The 27,911-nt window shown below is 41.5% G+C and overlaps 1 protein-coding gene across 2 annotated transcripts; it reads right to left on the bottom strand.

Annotated features, from left to right (window-relative positions):
- On the bottom strand, nucleotides 1-26,483 carry nacc2 (NACC family member 2). Of its 2 annotated transcripts, none has more exons than XM_022768061.1 (8): nucleotides 26,101-26,483; nucleotides 6,186-6,367; nucleotides 5,303-6,067; nucleotides 3,577-3,753; nucleotides 2,052-2,157; nucleotides 1,711-1,808; nucleotides 466-1,615; nucleotides 1-421 (listed from the first exon to the last, which is right to left on the bottom strand). In XM_022768061.1, exons 2-7 carry the CDS (start codon nucleotides 6,295-6,297, stop codon nucleotides 1,089-1,091), a joined length of 1,785 nt encoding a protein of 594 aa, XP_022623782.1. In that variant the 5' UTR covers nucleotides 6,298-6,367; nucleotides 26,101-26,483; the 3' UTR covers nucleotides 1-421; nucleotides 466-1,088. The 2 variants fall into 2 exon arrangements, with proteins under 2 accessions (XP_022623782.1, XP_022623783.1); XM_022768062.1 differs by lacking the exon at nucleotides 26,101-26,483 and adding an exon at nucleotides 9,308-9,361.
- Between the last annotated feature and the right edge of the window lie 1,428 nt (nucleotides 26,484-27,911).

Genomic DNA, 27,911 nt, shown 5'->3' with positions numbered 1-27,911 from the left:
TCTCCAAGACAGAATGGTGTAATTTAAAAGGATTTTTCAAAGTTAAAAAGCATTGTTACATTTTTTTTTTTTTTTACTGAACGGTGTATTTTCAACGCATTGGTGCAGATATTAAAGGCTAGTATCATAAGGTGGGAAATGTGCGCACATGTGCGTGTGTGTTTCTGTATGTGCGCGTGTGTGTGGTTTGGAGGGACTGTCTGGAGCAGACACAGGCATCACATTGACAATCTAATCCAATGTGTCACGGGCAAATGTGCATGAAAAAACAACTCCATGTGATAGATTATTTGTTAGATTGTGGAGAGGTTTCCTAGGGAAAAAAACCCTTTCCTCATCTTTATCATAAAAATGATGTTGCTGTTTTATCAGGAAATAAAAATTGTTCAGTTTAATGGTAACTGCTAATACAGCACTTGACCTTTAATTACAACACAATCTTTTTTTTTTAATACAGCACTTGACCTTTAATTACAACACAATCTTTTTTTTTTCATATATCCACACACATTTATCATACAACAATATGATGTAAAGTGGTCAAACACTGCAAAAATAAGCTGATTTTTAAAAGGAGCAAAGTTTCTCTGATCTGTTTTTCCCAAGGTTACACAAGTTATTTTTAGAAGCAGCTTTCCAGGAAAACGGAATCATTTTACAAACCATTATAGTACACTCCATAAACTGCCAGCAAAGCAGCTACTGCTTTTGTATTGCACTGAAATCATGAATCATTACAGTCATTTGTTCTGCTATCGGGCCTTTGTACTATGTTTGCATGTGCTGAAATACTGAGTAAATACTGAATACATGAGAAAAGGGTGGAGGAGAAATCATTGATTTTCTTCATGTGCTAATGCCATGCCTGTGTCTGCTTCCGCGATCAGTAAGAATGTGTGTCCACAAGCACACGTGTGTGCATGCATGTGTGACAAATTTCCGTTAGTAAGATCTACGAGCGCGGCTTTTTGTGCTGATAATTCCTGTTGAGGAAGCACAGAGGAGGAGAAGTGGTGGACGAGATGCAAGCAAAAGAAAATGTGGTGTTAAACAGATTTCACAAAATGAGAGGCAGCCCAAAAGGACATTCACTGTCCATTCACTCTCAGACCTTGTCCAAAACTTTCCACTTCCTGCTCAGGCGGCGTGTCACCACAATTGCCTGCCTCAGCCCCTGGGATCAAGGTTGGCGCCCCCAGTGATCCATCTACACCTTCCAACCCAGCTTCATCCTCGTCTTCCTCCTGTTCCTCCTGGGCGACTCCTTCACCTTCAGCCTCTGCTCCAGCTGCCCCAGACCCAGGGCTGCCCTCTGTCAGCGGTGGGTGAGTCCTGAGAGGGTCCTTGCGATCTGGATACAACCTTTGCTCAAGGGTCTTGAAGTCAGGCTCAAAGGGAAGGGATACCCCTGGTTGAGGGGCACCTAGTGCCAGGCCCAGACCCACAGCAGCACCCATTCCCATTCCCGCACGGTACACCTCCATGCCATCAGGCAGCATGGACTTGATCTTGGGCAACCATCGCTTGCGGACACGCCTCGCGTTTGTGCACATGTCGGCAGCGATCACATTCATTTCACTCTCCTTGAAGTTAGGGTTGAAATTTTGACAGTAGACTGTAAAAGAGAGAAAACAGCAAACTCAATGTAGACAAATTGTGCTCTTTTGAAATTCTGTCTCATATATGAAATGATTTGGATGATAAACCTACGTTTTACAGCGTTGAGGACCCTGCTGTCCAGGGGTTTCCGACTGGGGTCACTAGTAGAAGAACGTATACCAGTCCCACAGCTATTGGCTAAAGTGTTTCTGCAAGCATACAGAGTCAACACCAGGGGGCAGAGTCAGCTACAGGCACATGGAAGTAGGCGAACATGGGAACACACACACATAACTAACCGCATTGCACAACATGGCCACAGATGGAGTGTGAAAGTTGGTTTGTGACAACTGTGGTTGTGTTGGAGTCATACACAGAAGTGGAATCTTACAGTGGCTCCTTAAAGACTAACACAAACTGCTGTCTTCAGTTGTGCATGTCTTTATACTCACCTATCAAAGAATGTGGCTAGCAGACGGCGGAGCAAGACTTTGTGTTTGATACCGGCACATAGATGACAGTTCATCAGCTGGCCTCGGGTCATGAACACCTGCGTACCTGTGTAGTAAGAAAAAAGAAGATCTGCTGAGAAAACTCCTCGTATTACAACCCATTTCCTTGTCGTTCAAAACTCTAGAGCTTTATCTTTTCTCTCTTTGGACCCAAATAACCAGTTCTGCTTTTAGTCTTTTGCCACATTTGAAATTCATGTTCAAGGAGATCTTTAATGGAATTAAACAAAGCTTCATCTCTCTGGAGCTGAATCAGAAACTGGAGATGGAATCAAAGTTGAAGGGCGTAAAAGCACCACACTATTAAATTTCTTGGTTTCACTTCCTTCACAATACCATCTCTTTCACATGGATGTATTGTATTCTGCGTCTTATATGCACACTACACCACTGAATTACACGTTTCCATTGTGTTTCATTCTGTTTCTAATTCAATTCAATTACGATTTGATTGAATCTCACCATGTGGTAACTTTGCGCCTGAGCATTTTGCACAACTTGCGTGTTCACATATCATTGTGTTCGGCTGTGTCTGCCTATAAAGTAGACTAGGAAGTATTCAAACTCCATTCTTTTGTCTGAAAAGATTCAATATTAAATTGATACAACTTTTTGGCCATGCTCCACTGAAGGAATAATATTAGCTACATGCTGAGCGGTACCTGCTCCCTTTGAAAGTCTCTGGTCTGACAGCCACGAGCAATTTCTGGCTGTTAGACCAAAGAGTTTGGTTTTGTCTCATCATACCAAAAAATCTTTTTCCTCATGCTCTCAGAGCCCTCTAAGGGCCATCTGGCAAACTCCTGGCTGTCATATGCTTTTTACTCCAAAGGGATTTCTGTCTAGTCACTCTACCATAAAGGCCTGATTGATGGCTACTGCAGAGATGGTTGTCCTTCTGTCACAGTCGTCTCTCTCTGCAGAAATTCTCTATGTGCATCTTTGTTTTATCCCTTTCAGACTGACACAGTGACGTGGGTCGGACCTGCTACGGCGGTTGATCTAAATGACTCGGTGCGCATCATCTGACCCTCCTCCTGACCCGGCTTTAGTATGACTAAAGCACTGCCTTGCTGAACAGCAAACATAATTTCACCAAAATCTTTTAATTACATGCTTTAGCAGTCATGCTAGAGTCAAGTTACTGTGAATGGTGATGACCAGAGATTAACCTCTGGCAGAAATCTCCTTGGGTTCAAGCCCAGGTTGAATACATGCGTCTTACGGATATAAAAGGAAGTTAGAGAGGTCACTGCTTTGTGGATTACCTCCTCAATCAATGTCCTCTTTGCCCAATTACTGATTTTAAGTGGTTCGCCAGCTTCAAATTTTTCTATTTCACATTGATGGAATTCTCTAACCTTGTGAATTTATTTGTTGAAATCAGTTTAATTTCATTTGGCCAGCTACTGGGTTTTAAATTATCCAAATGTGGAAAAAGTGTAGAAGTACGCTGCGTTCCTACCAGCTACCAATTCCAGCTTCTCCCCAGGGTCCCCCTCTGTGTAGAGCTTAGGGTGGCAGCGATAGCCTATCTGGCTGATGAGGCTTGCAGGCAGCGCCACCAGGTCCCGGCGGATCAGCACACAGTTGCGGTTCTCCAAGGCCAAGGGCACCGCTGCCATCTCTGGCTTGTCCTGGACTGATGAAAGCGAGCAAGAAGAGAAAAGGTTCAGAGAGGATTCGATAACCAAAAGGGTTTTTTTGTTTTGTTTTTTTTGTTACAGCAATGTGTACATGAATGCATTCATTTATCAGACTGTACTCTACAAAAGTTATAATATCATTTCATCACCCCCTGTGTCCCCTGTTTAGAGAGAGGCCTCAAGATTTAATTAGTAAAGCAGGTTGGTGTAATCTCATACAAGCTTGTTGTGTTTCATAAATGTTTTAGAGCATTGCAGATGTATCCCAGATAAGTCATGACGCTGCATCAGCAACTTGAGTTTTGGAGGGGGACAGATCCAAAGCTGGGTGTTAGGTTCTTACTCACGAAATTGTTTCCCCTAACCTCTAAGATGACTCGTGAGTGTATGCACATGCACGCAACCTCCTATGCGCACGCACGCACACACGCACACACACATAGAGACACACACACACGCGCGTGCGCGCGCGCACACACACACACACACACACACACACACACACACACACAGATGTGAATGGTTCTCAAATATCCCACAATGTCACCCTGGGGTGCTCTGACTGATTGCAGATAGAGTGGATTTCATAAATATCTGAAACTCTAGAATTTGACAAAGCTGTCTGATGCCTTTGAGCTGCAGGACGCTATGGATAATGGGAGGTGTGTGTGAGTGTGTGAGTGTGTGAGTGTGTGTGAGTGTGTGAGTGTGTGTGTGTGTGTGTTTGTACATGTATATTTGAGTCTACTTGTGTCTGGTCTGTGTGTTTATGAGTGTATGCAAACACATGTGAATATAGAATCTGTGCCTGCAATGTATATGCAAATGTACACCATATGAGGAAGAAGAAGAAGAAAAAAAAACCATAACAAAAAGCAGTACAGACCAGCTGTTGTAGCTGTGATAAGGCGTGTGTTGTTGGTCACGATGCACTCCAATCATAACTCTATAAAGCTATCTTTATGCTGAGAGAACCCACACACACACTGGAGGCACAACATCCTGCTTTTTCAAGATGCGCAGGATACATGATTTATGAAAGATTAAATAATGTAACTGGGATGAAATGAATGTGCATCCTTTTTTTTTTTTTTTTTTTTTTTTGCCCAATACATAACAAGTCTGGACAAGTAGCACCAAAACTCCTACATTTACGGTTATACATTTCTGCAAGTCATGCCCAGTTTCACTTTCAGAATGGACTAATATCAAATGAATTTTTGCCATCTGAGCCAAGGGCAATTGAGAAAGTGATGCACTTAGTCAGACCTTACATGACTAGAAAGATAAAATGCACGAATGCTATTGAGATTGTCTTGTTAGCATTTCCTCATTTGTCCAGTTTTTCCTTGAAACAACTTTAATTTACTAGAGTTATGAAGTAAATGCTATAAAAGTTTGTATATTCATTTTCATGATGACGAAAAAACATCCCTGAGTAAAGGTTCAGTCAACATGCTTCTGGTGTTTGAAATACACCTAAGCACTGCAACACTTGCAACACACAAAGATTTTATAAAAGCATCAGTATAACATAATACTCACTCCCATAGGGGTTAGCTGAACGTCCATAGAGATGACTGTAGGCATCCTCTGTGATCCCGTCATAGGGCTCTTCCTCAAACTCCTCATCCTCATTCTGGTAAGATGTGGGACTGTCAGTGGTGGGCAAGCTGGATGCTCCAGGACTGGACCTTTCAACTCCTGCTCCTCCTCCTGCTCCACCTCCGCCGGCCCCTTGAAGGTGGTAAGAAGGCAAACCAGGGATGGAGGTCCCCCCAGCCGTTGTGTAGAACAATGAACTGGCCCTCGCCAGTCGACTCCCCAACTCTGAAGACGAAATCTTGCTTTGTGTCGAGGGTATTGTCAGGGGTGTCGGGTCACCCCCTTCTAGTTTAATCTTACGCTGCGGCAAGAGTAGGGATGGAGACCAGCCCGGGGTTCCCAAAAGGGCGGCCACCGCCAGGCCGTTGCCATTATTAGAAGGACTCTGCGGTTCGGATCCTGTTTCCTCTAAGGACCCTGCTGTTTGCGAGTCACAGTGAGGTGAGTTGGCTTTGAACATTAGGTCCATGCCTCTTTCAACTATATGCTGAATTTGGAGGTAGCCAGCTGTGTACATGACCACCAGCTGTTCGCTAGCTGCCATTGTTAGCTTCCCTGTATAGCAGAAAGTGAGGATCTGCTCAAAGCAAGCAGGTGTGACTGAGGAGGGCAACTCAAACTGGGTCTTGGTGGAGCTGCTGAAGAGGTCACGAAAGTAGAGGCTGCTGGCAGCCAAAACGGCCCGGTGGGCTTTGAACGCCTGACCTGGTTGATAGAAATAACAGAGAAGAGAAAGAGAAGTTGAGGATTTTGATGACAAATTCTAGTATGGTTTCAAAGTTCTACAAACAATAGAAAATCTGCAGATTTCCTGCTAACCAACCTTTGACCAGGATGGATACATCGCAGTAGTGTCCCAGCAGGCGCTGCTCATTAAGGGAGCCCAGAACTGTGGCTCCAAAGTTCGGGATCTCCACATGGAGCAGCTGGGACATGTTGGCCGCAGAGGAAGAGGAAGATGGGGTTTCAGATATTCACTGCAGACTCCGCTACTGAGAGAGGCATCTGTAAAAAAAGAAAAAGAAAAAAAAAAGACATGGAGAAGACGTTGGAGAAGAGAAATACAGTGATAAAGAAGGAGTGAATAGAAAATGCGTGAAAGATGAAAAGACATGCCAGAGGGAGGTAGAGAGGCGAGAAGGGAAAATTGAGAGAATCTTAAAAGAAGCAGAGAGCAAGAATGAAAATAGAGTTGAGATGAAGTGAGAAAATGAATACAGTTGAGGGAGAAGTGAGAGGTGTGTGAAAGAGAGATGGATATGCGGAGATGGTGGGTGAGAGAGTAGAGGCAGGAGAGAGAAAGGAGGAGTCAAGTCAGTCCACAAGAAGAAGAAAGAAAAAAAAACAAACTGAATACAATGCCGTGTCTACTGTACATGAGAACATTATGAAACACCTTTAGGCTATGCTGTTTTACATGATTTAATTCCAGGAATCCGTCCAGGACTCATTCCATTTATTGTATCTAGTGCTTTAACAACAATATTCTCCTCCAGACTTGGACAACCTGAAAGTCAGCCATGACAACAACTTTTTTCAGCGAGTAACACAATCAGTTTTTCATGTCAAAGATTAGGGTCTCTGCCTGATTTAGCTAACTCTATAGCTTTGTCAGCATGTGTCCTCTTCCTAAACTTTGATAGCTCCCTTTACTCCTGCTCAGTAACATTCTCCAGGCATATTTGCACCTTTTCTTCCCTGAACCTTGTGTCATTGTTTTTTTTCTCACCCCCCCCCCCCCCCCCACACACACACACACAAAGTACACTACACACACACACCACACACACACGCACACACGTACATATACGCACTAGTTTCATTATTGAGCTAGCTATGCTGGCAGAAGCAGTTTCCAGGAATACAAACTGAAAAAAAAAAAAAAAAAAAATGTCACCGACTCTCTTACACACACACACACACACACACACACACACACACACACACACACACACGCTCTCTCTCTCTCTCCCTCTCTCACTCCCACTTCATGCACTCCATACAGACAGACATGCACTCTGGCTTACTTACATAAAAGTGTGCATGCATAAACACACACAGCACAGGCTGCATGGGGAAATTACTGTGTACTCTGGCATGCAAGCACTCACCTGGAGGAACCAGCACACGACTTTCCCCTGCTAACAGTCTCTCGCACATGCACAAACGCAAAGTAAAAAGCGCTCACTGTGATCCCAGACAGTTCTGACCTGTGTAAGCCAGTCTTCTGGTTAAGACACACCATGGAGCCTTGACACACACAAACACACCAGCAGCAGCCAGGACCAGGACAGACGAGGGGTAGTTAGAGATGGAAGGAGAGCACTCTGATGTACTCCGTCTGGCTGACTCTCTCTTTCACTTAAAGTGTCATTCCCACTGTTTCAAAGATGATTCTCTCTGCTGTCTGACTGACTTTTCCCTGTCTGTCTTCACCAGCCTATCTTATATCTCTATATCCTCCAAAGCCCCATTCTCTCTGCTCACTGTCTGTTCCAGCACTGTCTCAAAGCCTCCCTCTGCCTCCCTGTCATTATCTCTCTCTCTGTTTCTCTCCCCTCTCTCTATTCTCCAAGGGTTGAATTCAACAAGTGCCGCTGTAGAGAGAGAGAGAGATAGAGAGAGAGAGAGAGAGAGAGAGAGAGAGAGAGAGAGAGAGAGAGAGAGAGAGAGAGAGAGGGGGGGAAAGAGAGAGAGAGAGTGTGTGAGAGAGAGAGGGAGAGAGAGAATGGGGAGAGAGAAAGAGAGAGCAGAGCAGAGCGAATCAATGATGAAAGGAGTGGGAGGCTCAGTGTGTGCGTGTGTGTGTGTGTGCATGTGTCTGCGCGTGTGTGTCTGATCAATGCAGTATCTATACGTTGCAGGGAGTGGGAGGGAGAGAAAAACACAGGCTACAGTTACAGACGGAGACAGAGACTGGGCAGAGCTAGAGAGAAGCAAAGGAGGGAGGGATGGAGGAAGGGAGGGAGGGAGGGAGGGAGGGAGGGGAGAGTTGAGACAGAGAGAAAGTCATTTGAGGACAGTACGAGTAGAGAAAGACAATTAGGTTGAAGCAACTTCTGCCACTTGCCCCTGGACACAGATGCCTATATGGTCTAACAGAAAGAGCAGAGTGACTAAGACAAAAGAGAAACAAAAAGAGCTCACGGAGGTCAGAGCCACCCTTAATTAATTAGACGTCGAATAGTGAAACTTCTGAAATTCCAGTTTGACGCAAGTCTGGAGATCATGCATCACTGGTCATCCTGGTAGAGCAAAGCTTTACTAACTTGGAAGCTTTAAAACACGCACAACGCAGCAACCCTCTAATCCTTCCAATTGTAGAATTAAAAAAGGTTCATCAAAAACACAATCTGTCATTTCAAGGTATTTCCCTTTTTTTTTTTTTTTTCCCTACAGTACAGACAATAGTTAAAAACAAGAGGTTTGACTTTTGAGCAAGTGTTGTGTATTTTCTCTGAATCATGCAAGGACTTCTTTGCCAAACACCTACACACAAGTAGAGCGAAGTACTGTCTTCACGCAAGACTATTTTGTATTTCGACATGAATTGATAAATTGAATGATTAATTTACACCTCCGCTCTAGTGGCTCAGCTTACTCAGGTGACATTTCTGTTTTTTGCGCTGCTACTTTTTTGACCATGCAGCGCACTGGACGGCCTCCCTAAACGTCGCTGGATGTGGACAAGGGAGGACAGGAGCCAGATGTCGCAGCCTGTGACAGGGAAGGAAAGACAAAAGACAACAGCGAGCAGAGAGGATAATTTCCAGAAAGATGTGTGTGGGAGGATAAGAATACAAAACTGCTGTGACGGATGAGTAAGTGCATTTTACAGTATGTGCGTGCATATATACCCACACACACACAAACACACGTAAATGTTGTGTAATTCATGCATGTCAGAGTAAAAACCTAAAAACACAATGTGGGAAGCTTCCTGACCTCCACACTGCATTTTGGGTGATGACACATGAAGACAGTAAACATTTTGGTGAATGCTTTCCAAATCTCATTCCATCCTTGCACCTCAGAATACACAATCTGTTATAAACAGAAAAAAAAAGCTGATGCAGAGCATTATTATATCTGAGCATGTCCTCAGAAAGCATCCAGACACATTGCACTTTTTTTTTTTTTTTTGCCAGAGAAACCTCAAGTAGAGAAAGTTGTGCTAAACTGAGCAAACTTTTACTCTTCAGTCACAGCGGAAATATGAAAGGGAGGATATCACAAAGCGTTGAATACAGTGAGTCAGACTTTGGTTTAGAGAGCTTTGCCCCAGCAGTGTGATATCTGCACGGCACATATAGGTACACATGAGTGAGCACCCACAAAAAGCACAGTCAAAACGCCGGAGACACAAATCTGCAAACACACTAATGCAAACAGACATACACACATTCCCCTGCTCTTTTCTACACACACCAACACACAGTCAGGTAATCTCCCTGTGCACACTCAGCAACACGCGTTCTGTTGGTCTGCGTGTCTGTCTGTCCCTCTTATGAGCCTGCCACACTGCTTGTCCATCAGTCCGTCCAACAGTTATTGTCACTATTGTGTCCTTACATCGCCTCTTGCTTCTGCCCTCTCTCCCTGTTCTCTATCCTTCCCGCCCTGCATACCACGTACCCACTGTCTCTCTGCCAATTAATGCACACAGGGCTGCATTGCAGTGAGGCTGGCGCGTGCCACGGCAGCAAGCACAGTACAGAGTCTACAGACATGCATGTACGTGCCAGCCGGGCAGAGCGAGAGGGAGGGGTGGGGGTGGGGGGTGTTGGGGGGGGGTGTGTTGTGGGGGTTGTTGGGTGGTGGTGGTTGGTGGTTGGTGGTGCGGGGTTGAAAAGAGGAAAAAGGAGGGGGAGAGAAAGAGCAAAGGAGAGTGAACGAGCAAACGGAGAATATGTTGAGTCAGGCAGACAGGACGGCAGTGTGCCACGCTGCACATATACACAGACACACAAGCCGCATGTGCATGTAAATGTATGCATGGGTGAAGATGAAACAAAGACGCGTGTACATGTACATTATGGGAATACGTGCAGACACACATTCCCACACGCATAACAGCACACGCATGCACACACAATCATTCACACGCAAATTGCATTCTCCTCCTGCCTGCATTAAATATAGACTTTGCACACCCCTGATAAAAAAAAAAAAAAAAATATATAAGGCATGAACTCCCTCAACTTGTTTGCCTAACGAGTGATTATATGTGCCTATGTGCGTGCCTCTCTGTTGCCCGTGTCCTCATTTCCCTCTGTGTGTGTTTGCATTTCCATGTCAAAGTTTCTCGCATACCAAGGCGTGTTTTTATAATCATCGTTATATACTGGGCTGTGACTCTTGGCACTGCATGCCAGGCGTGCGTGTGTGTGTGTGTGTGTGTGTGTGTGTGTGTGTCGGCGTAGTTTGTGAGTTGAGATATGAGTTTTGAATGCTGCTCTGATTGCTGTTGTCTGCTTTGTTGGAATGTGTTACATCCATTTTAATCAAGGATTCATACCTACGCACAGTGTTATTAACTGTAGCAGCAGGTCCAGGCATATTTGAATAATATGAAGAAATGAGACGATTCGCCAGATGGCGCACACGCACACACACACACATGCACACACACACATACACACACACACACACACAGGTTTTAATTACTAGTTATACTGTAGCTACCTACCGAATGACAACAGGATAACATTCAAACATAAGACCATAAAAGTCATACGCAATTAGGATTCATGTATTCGCCATTTAGTACTTTGTGGAATAGTTCATGTAAGTTCAATCTTAAAGTTGGTGCCACACAGTGCAGGTAACAAAAACTTAACTACCCTAAATATACAGTACAGTAAGAAAGCAAATGCATAGAAAAGTAATAACATTAATTAACAGCTCATTTAAAGTACAGCCATCCATGGAAAAAAGCAAACTGAAAGAAATTTTTGAAGTGAGCCGAACAGGAACAGATCCTTCCCCTCCAGCTTATGTTGCCTCTATACAATCACAATATGAACAGTCCCCTCGTTATAAATATTCAGATCCTGCAGTTGTTCTCATGTCTAAAGTGTACCAGACAACAGATTCTATCCACGTTGAGACGGCAACGCTCCCTGGCAACAGTTCTACCAATCGGGACAGAGCGGGTGTCTGCCTGAGTCTGTCTGAGTATCATTATGGGATGTCGAGAGAGAGAGAGAAAGAGTGAGAGAGGCTGCTTATCACTGCTTATAATGCAACATCATTCTCTGTGTATAGACCCCGCTGGGTGAAGTTGTCTGCACATAGTCAGGATCAAAATCATCTTTTCTATGAAAAAAAAAAAAAAAAAAAAAAAAAAAAACTCGCCCAATGATTCACACAGTTATGTAACAAACAGACAACTATGAAATGATTTGTTGTGGGCTGAATATTGTCTGGTATCTTTCTACTTGTATTCACTCAATATGCACCAATAACATAAGTCTGTGACCAGAGAAAAAAAAAGGCTTTAACTAATGGTACAATGCTGTCTGCAATACAATAATGACAATTTGAATATAAACGAATGTAGAGAATCACATACAGGTGCTGTATGATGTGACCTAAAACCTGTGTCATCATAAATTGGGACAATTAGTTTGATTACATTAAATGTAAAAACACATATTATTTGATACATCGGTGCCTGAATAATGTCTGGTGCTGGTACTCTACCACTTAGAGCTTCTGGACTTTTGCGTGAGACTGTAAACTCAAATTTTGAACTTCATCTGATAACTAATCTGAAGTCACCTTTTAGCTTGTCACTTAAAGCAGCTATGATCAATATTTTTATATCAACAATGGATCAAATGACTATGTGTAATGTGCAAGGGGACAAACCCACAGAGAGTTGTCACCAAACTGCAGTTCCTGTCAGCTCTACAAAGCTTTAAACCATCTTTTAGCTCGTTGTTTTTTCACAGCGCACGACTCACATGGTATAATTTTCAGCCTAAGCAGGGAGCTGTTTTCAGCAAATAATATCTGATAAACCCATTGTAACAGCATCAAACAGCAGACAGATGAAATGAACGGCTATGTGGTGAACATAGGACAGCATTTAGCAGCTAAAATAGCCAGAAGTTTTTCTCGGGAGATGGTGGAGACCAAAAACAGATTTCTAATATCACTACAAATCTACTGGATTTGTAAATAAGCAACTGCATGATGGCAAGTTTGCAATATCAACTTTAAAAAAAAAAATAACATCAGTGTTGTGTTAACAGTCTGTTTCCACTGCCCCAAATGGTCTAAAAGATCTGTTCTTGACGATTTAATTGAGGCTTTTAATGAATGGAGTGAACAACATCAATTCTACAAGGTAGTTTAGAATAGGCTATGTGGTTTGTGTGCAAATTTATTTGGACAAATATTATGCTAGTTCTCCATTGTTCACACTTGATTTTTTTTTTTTTTTTTTTTTTAAAGTGATGGTTCTATCGGCTGTTGTAGCTATTGTCAATTTAATAATATGTAATTCAAGCAATTACATTTTTGAAAATGGCAGTTTTAGACTTGGATTTGTAAGAGATTCATAATTTTGGTAATTTGATCAATTTGGTTTATTGCCACGCTACAATGCCTGCTGCTGCTGTAATTGGTGGTCACTGTTTGTTTCGCCCTAAAATCAAACAGTCAAAGGCTCAATTGTCATTTGTGCAAAATGAACAATAACATTAATCCATCCATTCTAAATACCTGCGCCGTGTCAAGGGGATAAGCAGTGACAGGCACACACGTATACACAAATATGCACTTCATATTGATCTGCAGCAATTGAATTGATGAAGACAGCACTGAAACAATTTAATGACTACCACCTCTTATTGCACCAGAAACTCTGACATTTCACAGTGGGTGGGGGACTTTATCAAACACAGAAAACTTCTGTAACAGTGGGCTACCAGTCAGTTTAGCTTGCAGTCATACTGATGTGCGTGAGAGAAAACCAGACAGAGGGAAAGACAGAGGAAGAGCATGTACAGTGTGTGCGCGCAAGTGCGTGTGTGACTGTGTGTGTGAGTGATCCTCCTGAGGCAAAGGCATTGCTAATGGACTCCAAGTGGCTGTGGGAGGTAAACAAACAAACAGTAGCAGCGGCTACTACATCACACCAAACTACAGTGACTACAACATCGGGATAGCTGCATACACCCACACACACACACACACACACACACACACACACACACACACACACACACACACACACACACACACATATATGGTGACTTTTTGGGCATATGGTTGAGAGTTAAAGAGACAGAAACAGAAGTAGGGGAGGTTAAATTGAGAGAAGCAAAAAGGATGAGAGACAGAAGACAAAAAAAGGAGAGAGGAAAGAGAGAGGGAGTGTGTGTGAAAGATGCAAATAGAAAAGAACAAGAGAGAACTTGACAAAGTGCAGTCACAGGGAGAACAGAGTTAGAGATGAATAGGGAAATGAGGCAGAGTGACAGAGAAAGGTAAAGCTCAAAAGGAGTTCTAGGTGAGGGGAGAAACTGTAGGCGCCGAAACGACAGAAATACTTACAGGCTAAATAAACTAGATTGGTTGTACTGATCAAATTCCCATTCAAAATGTAACCATTATGGTTATGACTTGGTTTATAGTGTGATTTCATTTCAAACTGTTGCTTTTGGTGTCTGCTTTTCAGAGCAGGGCAACTGACGAAGCCAAGCGATATCAACAAACTGACACTTTGTTCTAATCAAAAGAGATTCCACCTCCACATTACTGACTCCAAAATGTCAGCATCACCAAACAGGCCTCCGAGGCTGCCATTTCTGGGAAAGAAAATCCCGCTATGTGACAGGGGAAAAAGGGAAGAGAATATAGTGTGACACAAGAACATCAGGGGAAAGTGCTAAAGGACAAAGACAGTTGGATTTTTTTTTTTTTGGTAATACTAGGCTCATATTGCAGAACCACGGGAGCCTGCAGGTCGTTCCAGTTTATAGCAACACATAAGTGTGACGTTAGAGCGGCAAGGAAGCTCAGTGCCCAGCACTCACGCAAGACTGAGATATTTTGAACAAACACTGACACAAGACCGAAAAGTCCCCCGATTTCCCACTCATAAGGAAGCGACGTAAGCAGCACAGGAAGAAAAGGAGGGAAGAGAGAGACCATTAACACACGAAATGATTCAGGAGACATTAGTGGAACGAATGTGTCTATAAATGCATTTGACAGCAGCAGCACTTGTGTATGTACACAATACAATATACCGCACCATGACTGCCATGTGATATTGCTTCTTTTAGGACAGTTTCTAACTAATAAATCCTTAACACTGGCATCAGCACGCAGCTGCCATGTGACTGGTGTGTCTCGAAAATATAACACATAACTGTACATTTTTCCATGCGCCTAAGGGCCCTAATTTCATGCTGACACGCACTGATCTGCCAGCAAAGCAACAGTTTTGATGGGCTCAAGCTGATTTTTTTTTTTTTTCCACCTTTGGCTTTTTGGTATTTTCACAGACTGGAAAAGACATGGTCGACGGAGAGCAAACTGACATCGTTGTCAACAATGGTATGCACATCACCTTTAATTGTAGTTTAATTGCTCCATTTGGGAGTGTAAGAAGATTACTGTCTAGAAAAAAAAGGGGAAGGGTTATCCAGTTTTTCTTATAGCAAGGCTAATGTTCTAGACTCGGTTAGTTTTAGCTAGGTGTACCTAAAACACTGGCAACAGCTTTATCAATCGAGCAACAGAGACAATTATTAAACTTTGCAATGGTCTAAAGCTAGGTGTATGTGAACGTATAACTATATCCAAGAAAGTGAAATTCACTCAAAAAAAAAAAACCAAAAAAAAAACCATTATTTGCCCTTGGCATCACAGTAGGGGTGTTGTTCTCTTGTCTTGTGACTCTGCTTTGACAAGGACACCGGTTTACTCTCGGGAGAAGCTTCTGTGGCATCTCGAACGCCCTCCCTCATTTCCAAACTGTGATTGTGCCATGGCAGGGAGTGTACCGGTTTAAGAAGGAGCTAATTGGCTGTAGTTGAAGCCTGCCTTTAAGAGCACCTTGATAATTTATTCTTGCAAGTACAATTACAAAGCAGGTGTCCCACTGCTGCGCTAGCACTCCTGGCCACAAGACATCTGACACTCATGTAAACTAAGGCACACAGCCCGAAAAACTTCATTGATATCCTCTTTAAACGTGACCTTCATCTGAGGACAAGAGCGGCCATGAGATGGTCTGCTGAGTGTCACTGTCTGTCACACGAGGACTACAATTAGGTTAGATTTCACAGGAGGTCTGTATGTTTGCGAGTGTTTCAGTGTGTATCAGTGGTGACGTGCGTTTGTGCATTTGTTCCAAACGTGATTTGATTTTCACAGTGCATGACACAGTGGAAGATGGAAGGAATAGGATGAAACAGCATGAAATGAGAGCTTATCAGTGGTGATCCGGCACACACATATACTATCAGTAAAGACATATGAAGGGAATGGAGTGGTGAGAGAACATGCAGGTTTTTATTTGTTGGATTTATTATATACATACCGTGTCCACTTAATGTTAAGCTGCTGAAAAGACTGACTTCAAATTAAAACAATGATCATCAATAATCATTTTTATTTTGTCGTGATTTTTCAACAACTCAAACTGTCCTATATTCCCTGACCTACTTAAAAAGGTGCCCTGTGGAATTTTCTTGTGAATAAAAAAAAAAAAAAAAAGGTTATGTTTACGTTCAGTGCTACTTCAACCACAACCACAACCACTCACCATAAAACTGTGTATACTTGAGGACTATTAAACCCCGCGACTGCATTCCTTTGAAACGATTCTTAAAGTATGTCAAATTTTCAAATTGTTAACACTGTTTTCTAACTTCTTCTTCACTTCCTTTTTTTCATGGCCTGGAATAGCATGAAGTTAAAGGTAAATTCCACAGTTTACTTTTAAAGGTGATACTAAATGAGAAACATTTTTTCGTTTTTAGGTGTGTACCATGTCTAACACCTTTTGTTTCCGCATGTGGTTAGTGTACATGTTGGTCTTTATATATCATCAGTAATCTTGGTGTATGAAGATTCTTAGTCAGCCGAGTACAAAATGCTATCTAGAAGTCAAAGCCAGGAGGATTTTCTGTTTTAGACTCATCCAAGGAGCTTCTACCGGTTCTACTGACTGGTGGGGAGTTCCCGGACATTTAAACCTCAAACAGCTTGATTTTTTTGCTGGGGGAGTTTTAAGCCGTTAACAGAACAAAATGCGTTTGTTTGAAATGTGGTTTCAGTCTAAGCCTGTTCAGCCTGTTCAAAGTTATATATTAAAAAAAAAAACAAAAAACAAAAAAAACAGAGCAAAAAATAATGTTATTGTAGTAATCAATTTCACAGCCTCATCCATCAAAGCCCTCTTAACCAACAAGACTAAGGTTATCTGAAAATAAATTAACTGTAACATGGAGATTTTGGGGATGTTCCTTTGAAAGGAAGCCAGTAAAATATCGGACAGTTATAGCTAACACTGTTATAAAGTACTTAATTTTTTATCGTTGTAGCTGCGGGGGCATAGCTCCATCCAACAGACGAGAGGGTTTTGCAAGCCTTTTCAGATATATGCTTAAAAAAATCTCCATGGAAAAACAACAAGTGCAGACTCATTACCTTCTCTCATTGCCCTCATTTAACTTTATGGACCATTCCAGGGCGTCAAATATGAAAGAGTCTAAATGGGTCAAAAGTTTATTTCCTTTTCAAGTGTTATGGCAGGCCTATAGATTTTTACCTGCTGAAAAGACATGGTATGTTGTAAAGCAATTTCACTGAAAAGGTGCTGCACTGTAGGTATTCAGGTGTTGGAAGCATGTGACGTGTTATGACAGTGGATTTACATCACAAGAACAATTAAAAATGGTGAATAACAGCTGCAGTAACCGTGTCAATCAAACAGGGGCATGCAAGGCGAGAGGAATTAAAAAAAAACAAAAAAACACATAAAATGAGGTTGTGCTCCGATAGCATTGTCACACCTTGAAGTGTGAAAGCAGCTTTCAATTCCTCCACAGTTAAAATGCTGTTTTTTCCCCTTCATGTGGCATTTCTCTGCATAAAAAAACAAAAACAATTTTGGATTCTAGCAGGGGTTGCATAATGACAAGAAAAGAAAAGAAAAAAAAAAACTTTAATGAAAATGTGTATGTTAAAGTTTCCAGTGCATATAATGCCAACAGTGGGTGAAAGAGTGAGTGGCAGGAAGAGAGTGACACAGAAGTAAAGAGAGAGAGAGAGAGGGGGTGGGGTGGGGGGTGGGGGTTATGGAGAGAATAAACATGCCATTTTGATCACCCCGCACTGTCGTTTCTGAGCTGAATGTTCTACAGTGACACACGCGTGACATCAGAGCAGCCCAACATGGCTGCCAGAGGAGCCCAGTGCAATGCAAAAATGAGGACACATCTTTCAGCATCAGTGCCCCACTGTCTACAGACAGGCATACACAAACACACACATGCACACGCACACACACACAGACAAAGACATACAGAGAGAGCGGTGCCCACATCGACGGAGTGCCCCATGTACATTTTTCAATTAGAGCAGACAGAATGCTTTAATGCTTTAATTCACTCTCTTAAAGGAAAGAAGAAAAAAAAAAGCAGGGGAACGAAATGCTATTTGAAATCATGATCAGGGTAGGTGAATCAAAAGAACATCTCATGACATGCGGCAGAGATTACCCTTGATAAAAATCACAATGTTGTCTTGTGTTAAAATGTATCATAAAAGACGGTTTGTTCAAGTGCACAGCATTACATACACATTTATTTTGAGTGCATATACCCCCCGCCCTCAACACACCCCCACCCACACACACACACACACACACACACACACACACACACACACACACACACACACACACACACACACTTCAGTGTGACCTATGAATCTTCTAGTCAGCAACAGACTAAGCCAGCACACATGTGCTCAAATAACATGTCACCTTGGATAACCTCATCACACTGGTAAAATACTGAAAAGGGCTCTTGCTGACCTACGTGAACAGAGCTTGTTTATCTCTGACTCAAGTCAGAATTGAGTAAACAACATGGAAATAGACAGCACCCTCGCATAGCAGAAAAAAATTCCACTGAGTTTTCATAGATATTCATATGTATAGCTGTGGGTTGGTCAGTTGAGGATGAGTAAATTATGATTGCAAAAATATGTAGGAGTTCCACAAAATGAACACACTCAAAAGTACAAGAAAGGAGTTATTGCATGAGGATATCATAGTTCTAAAACTGTTTTTTGATTTAATCATATTGATCAAGATTTTATTTTACTACTTTGAAGTGTCTTTAAAGGTAATTTAGAATCGATAACAGGACTATATGCAAAGGGACTGATAATATGGAGCTATGTGGCCATTACTGGTTTATAGTATTATTTATTTTATTTGTTTATTATTCTATACAGAGTAATAGAAAGTAATTACTCTATATGGAATATAGTTTTTATGATTTGCTTGTTTAGAAATTATTGTAACAGTAATTAAGCAAAAACAGTTTGGCATTTTGGGAAACCGTTTGCATTTTTGCTGAAAATTAGCTGAGAAGACTGATACCACTCTAGCACATTTATACAGTAAACATAAGGCTACTGCCAGAAGCTGGTTAGCTTAGCATAAAGACTAGATACAGGGAGAAATAGCAGAGCTAGCTTGGCTTTGTCGGAGGGTTGAAAAAAAACCAACCTACAAGAAAGCTCACGCATTAAAATGTAAAACTTAGTTGTTTAAACCATACAAAAAAAGTCTCATATTGACGAATAGTAGTTTTATGGGAGTTTTTGCAGGTGCTGTGATTTCTTGTTGTCAAAATGAGGTTGCCAGGCAACTAGCAGTTTTTTTTGAATGAATGAAGCAACTAAGATATAACATATTAATTCTTGAGCTTTAGCGCTGCGGGTAGGTGCATTTTTTTAACCTTTGAACAGAGCCATGTTTTCCTCTGTTTCTTGCCTTTAAGCTAAGCTAAGCTAACTGGTTGCTGGCTGTATCTTTATTTTGAACATACAGATATCAACATTCTCATCTATCTAAGTAAGAAAGTGAATTATATAATTCAGTGTCAAACTATTTCTTTGTTATTTAGAAAAAAATGCACAAAAGCAGAGCACATCAAGACATTATAGAATTAATTGTTGCCATCAGAATAACCACAAAACTAATGAAATGAAATTTCTAGTAATAAAACATATTACACATCACTAAATTTAAAGTCAAAGTGGCTTTAACCTGCTGCAGCGAACACAGTTGTAATGAAAGCATCAGGTAGCTAATGCTATGATTTAGCAGTAATTGCTAACGTATGTTAGCTGTGGAAATGGGAGGGAGGGGGGGCCTTGAGTAGTGAAAACGACCCGCCTCAGATTCCTGTCTTTTTCCACTGGCCCCTACCAGCATTCTGCCAGGCTGTTGGGACATGAGGAGCACATACAGGACAAGTCATTGCCACAGAGAAGGGGTCAGCCTATTTGCTTTCCCCACTTATTACCCTCTGTAGTAATTAGAAAGCTTTGTTTACTGGCAGGAGTCTTGAGAGAGGCTTGAAGTTTGCAGCAATTTAATTATGTACAGCACACGGCAAAAGAGCATGGAAAATTGAGGTGGGCTGCAAGGATAAATGCCATCCACAGTGCTCTCTCTCTCTCTCTCTCTCTCCCCCTCTGTGTGTCTACTTCTGTGTGAGTGTGTGTGTGTGTGTTTATCTGCATGATTCTGTGGGGTTTATTTATGTGTTTGTGTGTGTAAGTGTGTGTATGTTTGTGCATGTCTGTGTGCGTCATCCCCCGAATTATAGGTTTGACTTTCACAGTAAGTCTAATGTCCCCTCACTGAAAATCTAAATCTGGGAAAATTGTTCTAAACCTATTCAAGCTACTGTCTTCACTTACAATGAAGCCTTTGCAAAGATATGTGGAGTTACAAAGTTGATTTAAGCAAGAGATATTTAGGTGAATGCCTGTGACCTTATGATTATAAGCCCTGACATACTGTGGATTAAATATACAGAGGGAGTTCAAGCAAGGTTCCCAGAACTGGAAATCAAGTGCCAGATAATACTAACAACGATTATACAAGTATGAACAACTTTGAGATATTTTCAGCTTTTCAGACTTGCTCGTCATGCATGTTACATTAACAAGTGAAAAGAGCACTCCATAAGGCTACATAACCTTCATGAATTTTTTAATATGCTGATGGCACAAATACCGTCAAATGAAGCAAAATAGCTTTGACTATGTAGTATCATTAAGTGCAAAATCTAATTTTCCATCCTGTTTGAGAATGCGATCTCATGACTATATCAGAAACACATCCCCGTCATACTTCTCAGCAGTCTGCTACGTGCTCCTATTCATGCTGAAAATACTTGGAACAATCAAATGTGCACATGCTCCCTTTCTTTTCTTTTTTCTACTCAAGCACAAATGCACAGACATGTGCAATCACACACTCACACGCACGCACGCACACACACACACACGCACACAATCACACAGGCACGACATTCATGCCATGTGATCTTGCTAGGCATTATGCCAACGGCCAAACATGTCACTTACCAGAAATCTCTGAGACAGAGCAAGAGAGTGAGACAGAGACAGAGAGAGAGAGAGAGAGAGAGAGAGAGACAGAGAGAGAGAGAGAGAGAGAAAGAGAGAGAGAGAGAGAGAGAGAGAGAGAGAGAGAGAGAGGGAGGGAGGGAGGGAGAGAGAGAGAGGGAGGGAGAGACAGAGAGAGTGAGATTCTGCACATTTGTCAGTTTGTGAGAGCTCCTTGTCAAGTGTAAGTACAGTACATACACTGGGAACATGAAATGTAGCTGCTACGGTTATCTGCAATGTACTGTGCTGTGGGGGCAGTCAATTCTGAGAAAAAAAGGGACACGTGATCTTTGAGATCTAATGTGGAATTGTTCTGAGGAACATGCCATGTTTACTGTTCATTGTCTAAATTCTTGGAAGGCTTCCTGAAAAGCATGTAGCGAGCCAAAGCAGTCCAAATCAGTTACATTTCAGGATTCCTAATGGCTTTTGCTGATCCTCTCTCTGTCCCTCTCTCTCTCTCATTTGCTCCCTCATTATTTTTCCACGTTTCTATATTTTAGCATATTCATAGATGGACTGTACGTGTGTGTTTGTGCATAAACTGCATAAACTGTACTTTCTGGGATCAGAAAATAAGGTCCACAGCTACATTATCATCTTCGTGTGTATTTCAAACCACTGAGGGAATAAGAAATAATTTTGCAAAAGTAAATACATACTTCCACACACAGGCTACAATATGTTCTATCTTATCCTCAAATCCATTTTCCTCGAGTGAGGCTGAAAGTAGGAGGGACTAACTAAAGCTGGTAGTGAATTCCAAGAAAGAAATTATGCCACATTGTATATTCAATGAGTAGCAAATTTGAGGAACTGCCCAACCCTGTTTTGTGGCTTTGGCAATCTTTTTTTTTACACCTCAAACACACACACGCATGTTGCTTGGCTGCAAAACAATAGTGTCATGACAGATAAAGCAACATGAAAAATCTTCATGCCAACTTTATGAATGATATCTAACACATATACTGTATATCTCCTGTAGGATCGGACATCTCTTTTTTGATTTCTGCTCTGCCTGACCACAACAACATTTTTACTGGTATGAAATGTTAGGCTACCAGGTAACTACTGTACATTAGTTAGCAGACAACCCAGTGGAACATTGGCCAGTTGGACGTAATTTAGTTTATCTAAGTAAATTTATCATTCAGCAGTGCTTCCAAATTCACTCATTTGGCGGTCTATCTGATTTGATGTGACTCCCAACTTAATTTTGGCTTTGATGAGGAAATATGTGGACATGGCAAGGTCAACAGGGCCTCCAACATTGTTGACTATTCATCAGCATTTCATGAGTTGAGAATTTATAGCCCTATAAAACCCGTACATGGAGCTGAGAGGATATTCTTCCTCGGCTTGTAACTGAGTAATGTTTGTATCTTTTTAAACCGTTTGGCTGGTGTACTACTCTCCTATTGACAGACTTATAAAGTTTGGGCTGTTCCGCCACAAAAGAGAAACAAGCTATCTTACTTTCCTATCAGTCCCCCGGGTAAATTAAACAGGGCATGTTGGCCAAAGACAAGCAATCCAATATAGACCTGGAGATAGTTAAGTTGTAATTTGCAGACAGATTTTTCAATTGTTGCCACTTTAAAGGAAAAAAAACTGTTTTAACACCTACACAGTGAATTACTATGTGCTGGAGTACGGACCAATATTTGAATTAGCTTCAAATAAAATATATTGCTTAGATATTTTAACACCTGTGACATTGTGTGATTTCTCTCTGGATATCTGTGCTTGATATCTCCGGCTTAACATTCGGCAGAAAGACATTTCTTCACAGTTATCCTTAACTGTTCGAATGTCAGTTCCATGAAAAGCAACCAACAAGCCTGAACACACCAGTGGCGGCAATTTTTTTTTTTTTAATCCAGCAGGGTTTAACTAGAACAGGCTCAGCATTACGTAGAAAATACAAGAGCAATGCATGAGAGCATGATGTATGACTGGTGCCCTGTATCGCATACCATCAGCAATGACTCATCCACTGTCTCAGGAAAGGAAAATCATACACACATAAACACACTCTCCACACAAGTATACACACATACAGAGAAAAGTGCACCAAGCATGAGGGCATGTGCACACACACACACACACACACACACACACACACATGCACGCACACGCACGCACGCACATACACAGCAAATGAAGCAGCACTAGGGACAAATGCATCCTCCAGGTTTTAAATGTCGTACTTTGGATCAATAAATGTGTTTTAATGAAGCAGGGGAGTAAAGAAAATCTCTGGTTGCGATGATTTTCAATATCAGTAGCATGCTGTTTTAATCTTCCCCTGAGTGTGTCATAGTAAAATACAGTAAGGATTAAGACTGATGCTTTGTCCTCAAATATTTGCTGTCAAAGAAAAAACAGTGGAAATCACCTTTAGGCAGTTTTCTCCAACTGCTGATGCTGATGTGCCTGTGATGGTAAATGCTGCCTTATCAAAGCTCTAGAGAAGTTTTACACAGGTTGTAATCAGATAAGGGGTGTGGCGATATATCCATATTGACAATTACCGAAATATTTACAAAAATGCAACATTGATATTGCGTTTATAATACACATAAAAAACATCATGATGGCAGATGTTAAGCCTTGTGGATCTTTTGTTTATCGGTATATTCGGTTGTCCTTTCACTTTCCATCAAGTTGAATTGTTCTTTTTGTGCACTTTGTACAGCTATAGTTACAGACTCCCTCTACACCTCCCTACTTGAGTAGAATTCATTTACCGAAAAAAGAAAACAAAGTTAAAGATGAAGTTGACTGATAGGATTATCATTATTGTTTTGTTTTTTTCAAATTTTCTATAGATATCGTGATAATATCGTTTTTGTGAATTCGTGACAGCCCTAAGGTGGACTATGTATGTAAGTACAAATGTTTTTTTCTTTTACAGTGTAAATGTGTGTTGACACAACATCAATCCTAGTTCATTTTTGGGTCTAGCAAGAGATGAGTCTCGCAGTTTTACTCCTCACCCTTTTCTGTCAGGATCCGCATCAGTTATATTTCAAACAGCGTTGCCTTCCTTCTCCTTGACACTCCCCACTTGCAGACAGCCCCGGGCCCCCTTGTGGAATGCTGTATAGTGTGAGGCCTATGGAGGAAGGGCATCCCGGGACACACAGCGAGAGTGCACACACACGCACACACTCACACACACACACACACACACCCACCCACCCATACACAAATACGCACACATATGCTAACACACTCACAGACACACGCAAACACGCACACACAGACAAATACAGCTGTTGAGAGCCATCACAACCCTTTGGCAGACGTCCAAGTCAAAGACGAGTGGTGTTGGAAGGCCTCCGTTTAGAAAGAAAAAAAAAAAAAGTCCCACATTTTCCATGTATGTTGTGTTAAACACTGAAGATAGAAACTTGGCAGAACAAACCCACATTACCCCGAAATGATTTCCCCGTATTGGGAGGAGGCCTATCATAAACTACCTTGCTGTCTTCGTGTTGCCTTAGGTAGGTACACCTATAGATACATACTGATTCAGCTATATAAAAAAAGACAAGCACAACACACCTCATTATCGCCCATGATATTTTTACATAAGAGAAGTAGAAACAGATGGGCACTAAAACACTCAAAAACTCTGAAGTGGAATTCATTACTGTAAAATTGTGAGGAGCATGTTTTTAAACAAGCTATGAACTTCACACTACACTACTTTAATGATTCATATGAATCTATAAAGCAGGCTTTAAGGTGCAATCCAACCTGTGTGACACCTGTCAGGGACCAGGATGCCAGCCATACTGTAGAGTTACACAGCACGTAAAAGAGATAAGATACAGCCCATAACGAACCTGCAAGTATGTGGGGTTTTTCTCTTTCACAGTCATCTTGAGATCAAACACATTGACATTCGACCGTGGACTAGAGACAACAAGAATGAGAGCAGGGTGACAAGAGAGACAGAATGTGTGCGAGAGGGAAGGAGAGTGACAGGAAATGAAGCAAATTGCCACATGCTACATGTGGGCCAGCCACATAATACACCTATGTACACACAAGAGAAGGAGGGGGGGAAGGAGAGGGAGGGGGGTTACTGTATGTATAGTCAGATGACTCCTACAGGGTTCAAGTAAGGTAAACAGAGCCTCAACTGACACAATAGCAGTCAACTGTAAAATGTGTAAAGGAAACTTGTTTTTCAACTTAAATTAAAATTATTTTTAATCCTGTGATTTCCCTTTGGTAAAATATTAACATTGGCTTTAAGTGTCTTGATTCATTTTGCTTCACAGTCCTCACAGCCCAAAGATTTTACAGCCTATATCATGTACAGACAGAATAGTGTTATGTCTCTTGTATTAAGTAGAGATTTTAAACACACACAAAAAAAAACATTTAAAGATGCAACAGTGCTGACAGTGAGGATTTGAGAGGCCAGCTTTATTAGATCATATAAGAATACTACACTTTTGAAATAATGCCCCAGAAACATCAACCTCCCGACTATTCCTTGTAGCAACCGTGCAACCTATAGCAATACAATGGATGCATTATGGGTGGAGATTTTTTGTTTTGACTTCATCGTGACGCAAGACCGACAATATCATGCCACTTTCTCCACTCATGGCTACAGTTGAAACTCATGACAATACTATTTCCTGTGGTTTTTTAAAGTATTGCCCAACATTACTGTAGAACTACATTTTGTTGGGGAGGGTAAAAGAAAAACTACAAATATCATATGTCTGATTGAATTCTTTCAGTGGCGTGCGGTAGGCTGCACTTCTACGGGAATTGCCATGCTCCACGTAAAATCCTCACATTTCGCGATATTACTTCATGAAAGTTTTAAGAGTCTAACTTAGTTGAGCTGTTAGTGTATCAGAATTAACTCTCGTGGTGTATTGTCAGCATAGTGCCGCTGTGTGCAGCTGCCTATTGTGCCTTTAAAGAGGGAGAAGCGAGGGAATAATGCATGGTAAAAAACCTATGCGTCATACAAATCAGACACTGCAAACATCAAGCCAAGACAGAGGGGGGAATATATTTACCCGATATGTCGCTAATCCATAAACTGCGGCTGTCAGCTGGCGCAGATGTGGCAGGCTTTCTCTTCGGATAACCTATAAAGTTTGCGAGGTGTTTAAAAAAAAAAAAGGGGAAAAAAAAAGAAAGAAAAGCAGGCCCCGGTTTCCCCCTCGTCCGTTGGCTCTCTCTATCACTCCAGTCCTATCTTGGCCGCTCGTCCCCCATCTCTCTATCCCACTCTCTCTTTCTCTCTCTGCCCGCTTCTGTCCCTTTACAGGAAGTGAACGCCGCTCACATGAACAGTATACGGACTGCAAGGCAGCCTGACATCATGCACCGTTCGGTATAGAGTTCTTTTTAAAGACACAGACATTTTGCTGGGACCTGGCAGGTTACTGTAGGTGCACTGTCCTACTGTAGTCTACGCGGCAAATGGACTGTCAACAGTGTGTGGTCATATCGTGCGCCTTTACGAACACATGAACTCGGTGCACTCTGCGGGCTTAAAGGTATAGACTACTCCAGTGTGGGTAGCCTACATAACTAAACCCAGCGGGCGAATTACCCTGCGACAAACACTGTGTGTGATGTCTTACTTGAAAAGGCAACATATCGGAGCGTATTTTGGGCTACAAGGAGGACAGAGGTGCCTGGTTGTGTTCCTAAAGAAAATGTACATGCGTGGTTACCTCACGTGTCCGTATGTGATGACAGCTCAGGCTACATGATGCGCATGTGTGCTGTTCTGCTAAATTATAAGCGCCAACTGCTGGCGGCGTGACCTCAAGTCAACTTTTCTTTACTGCAGACATGCAATATTACTGCAGGGCTTGCAAACTTCATGGTGGCAGAATATCTTTCTGCTAACTCACTCTACAGGACGCCATATAAAACCATTTTTCATATTATCCTACATACATTTGTACACTTACTGTATAGTTTATGATTGGCCTTATCAAGGTAACCTGTGATAGTTTGGGGGTTTGCTTGACTTGATTTTTTTGTGGACTTTTATATTGCCTTTTGTATTGCCTTTTTCACTTGCATTTTGATGTTTTAAAGGTTTCTGTCTTTTTTCCTTTACTCATGACCCTTTAAACCAAAATTAAGCTCTTGTCAAAGTCTGAGCTGTTCAAGCAGGTAAAATATTTTTTACTCACTTGTTAATTTTATTATCTTTTAGAGGCCCACATAGTTAAAAAAACAAAAAAAACAAAAACAAAAAACAACACACCTAGCACTTAACAAGTAAAAAGAAAACGCAAGAGAAATTACATAGATTTATGGAGCCCCCCCCCAACTCCTTAATCATCCTTGACCCCTCATATTTAACCTCTTAACATTAATGAGGTTGGGAATCACTGTTGTAAGCGGTCCTTCACACATGATTATCTAATTATCTGTTTTACAAGTAAGATCTTATTCCGAACAAGCAACTAGTGAAGGCCCATCAGAAAAAGTGTATTTGCTTACAATTATACTGGAAATACTGTATTATTTACCATTACAAAGAACTTTAATGTATTTAGTCACTTGCAATCTCCACCTTTATAAGTTTAACTGCATAGGCCACATCCTAATTTGCTGTACTGTTCTTATTATCACATCTGACATTGCTGTTTATCTCTTCTCTCATTACTTTTCATTTGTAACTTCTTGTGTTTCTTCTGACCTGTCAGTGTGTGAAAGTACTTTTGTGAGATACCCAGTTTCATTAAAGGATCAATACTTACTTGTTCCATGATGAGACTTAACTCGGTACACTAAGTCCTTTGATAATTCTATATAGGCTTTCATTGGGTTGATGATTTAATAGTATACAGTATGCTTATTG

The sequence above is a fragment of the Seriola dumerili genome, unplaced genomic scaffold (assembly GCF_002260705.1).
Source record: "Seriola dumerili isolate Sdu_G_001 unplaced genomic scaffold, Sdu_1.0 BDQW01001389.1, whole genome shotgun sequence".
NCBI classification, from domain to species: domain Eukaryota; kingdom Metazoa; phylum Chordata; class Actinopteri; order Carangiformes; family Carangidae; genus Seriola; species Seriola dumerili.
Note: the sequence above shows the minus strand (reverse complement) of the source record. Positions and strands in the feature narration are given on the sequence as shown.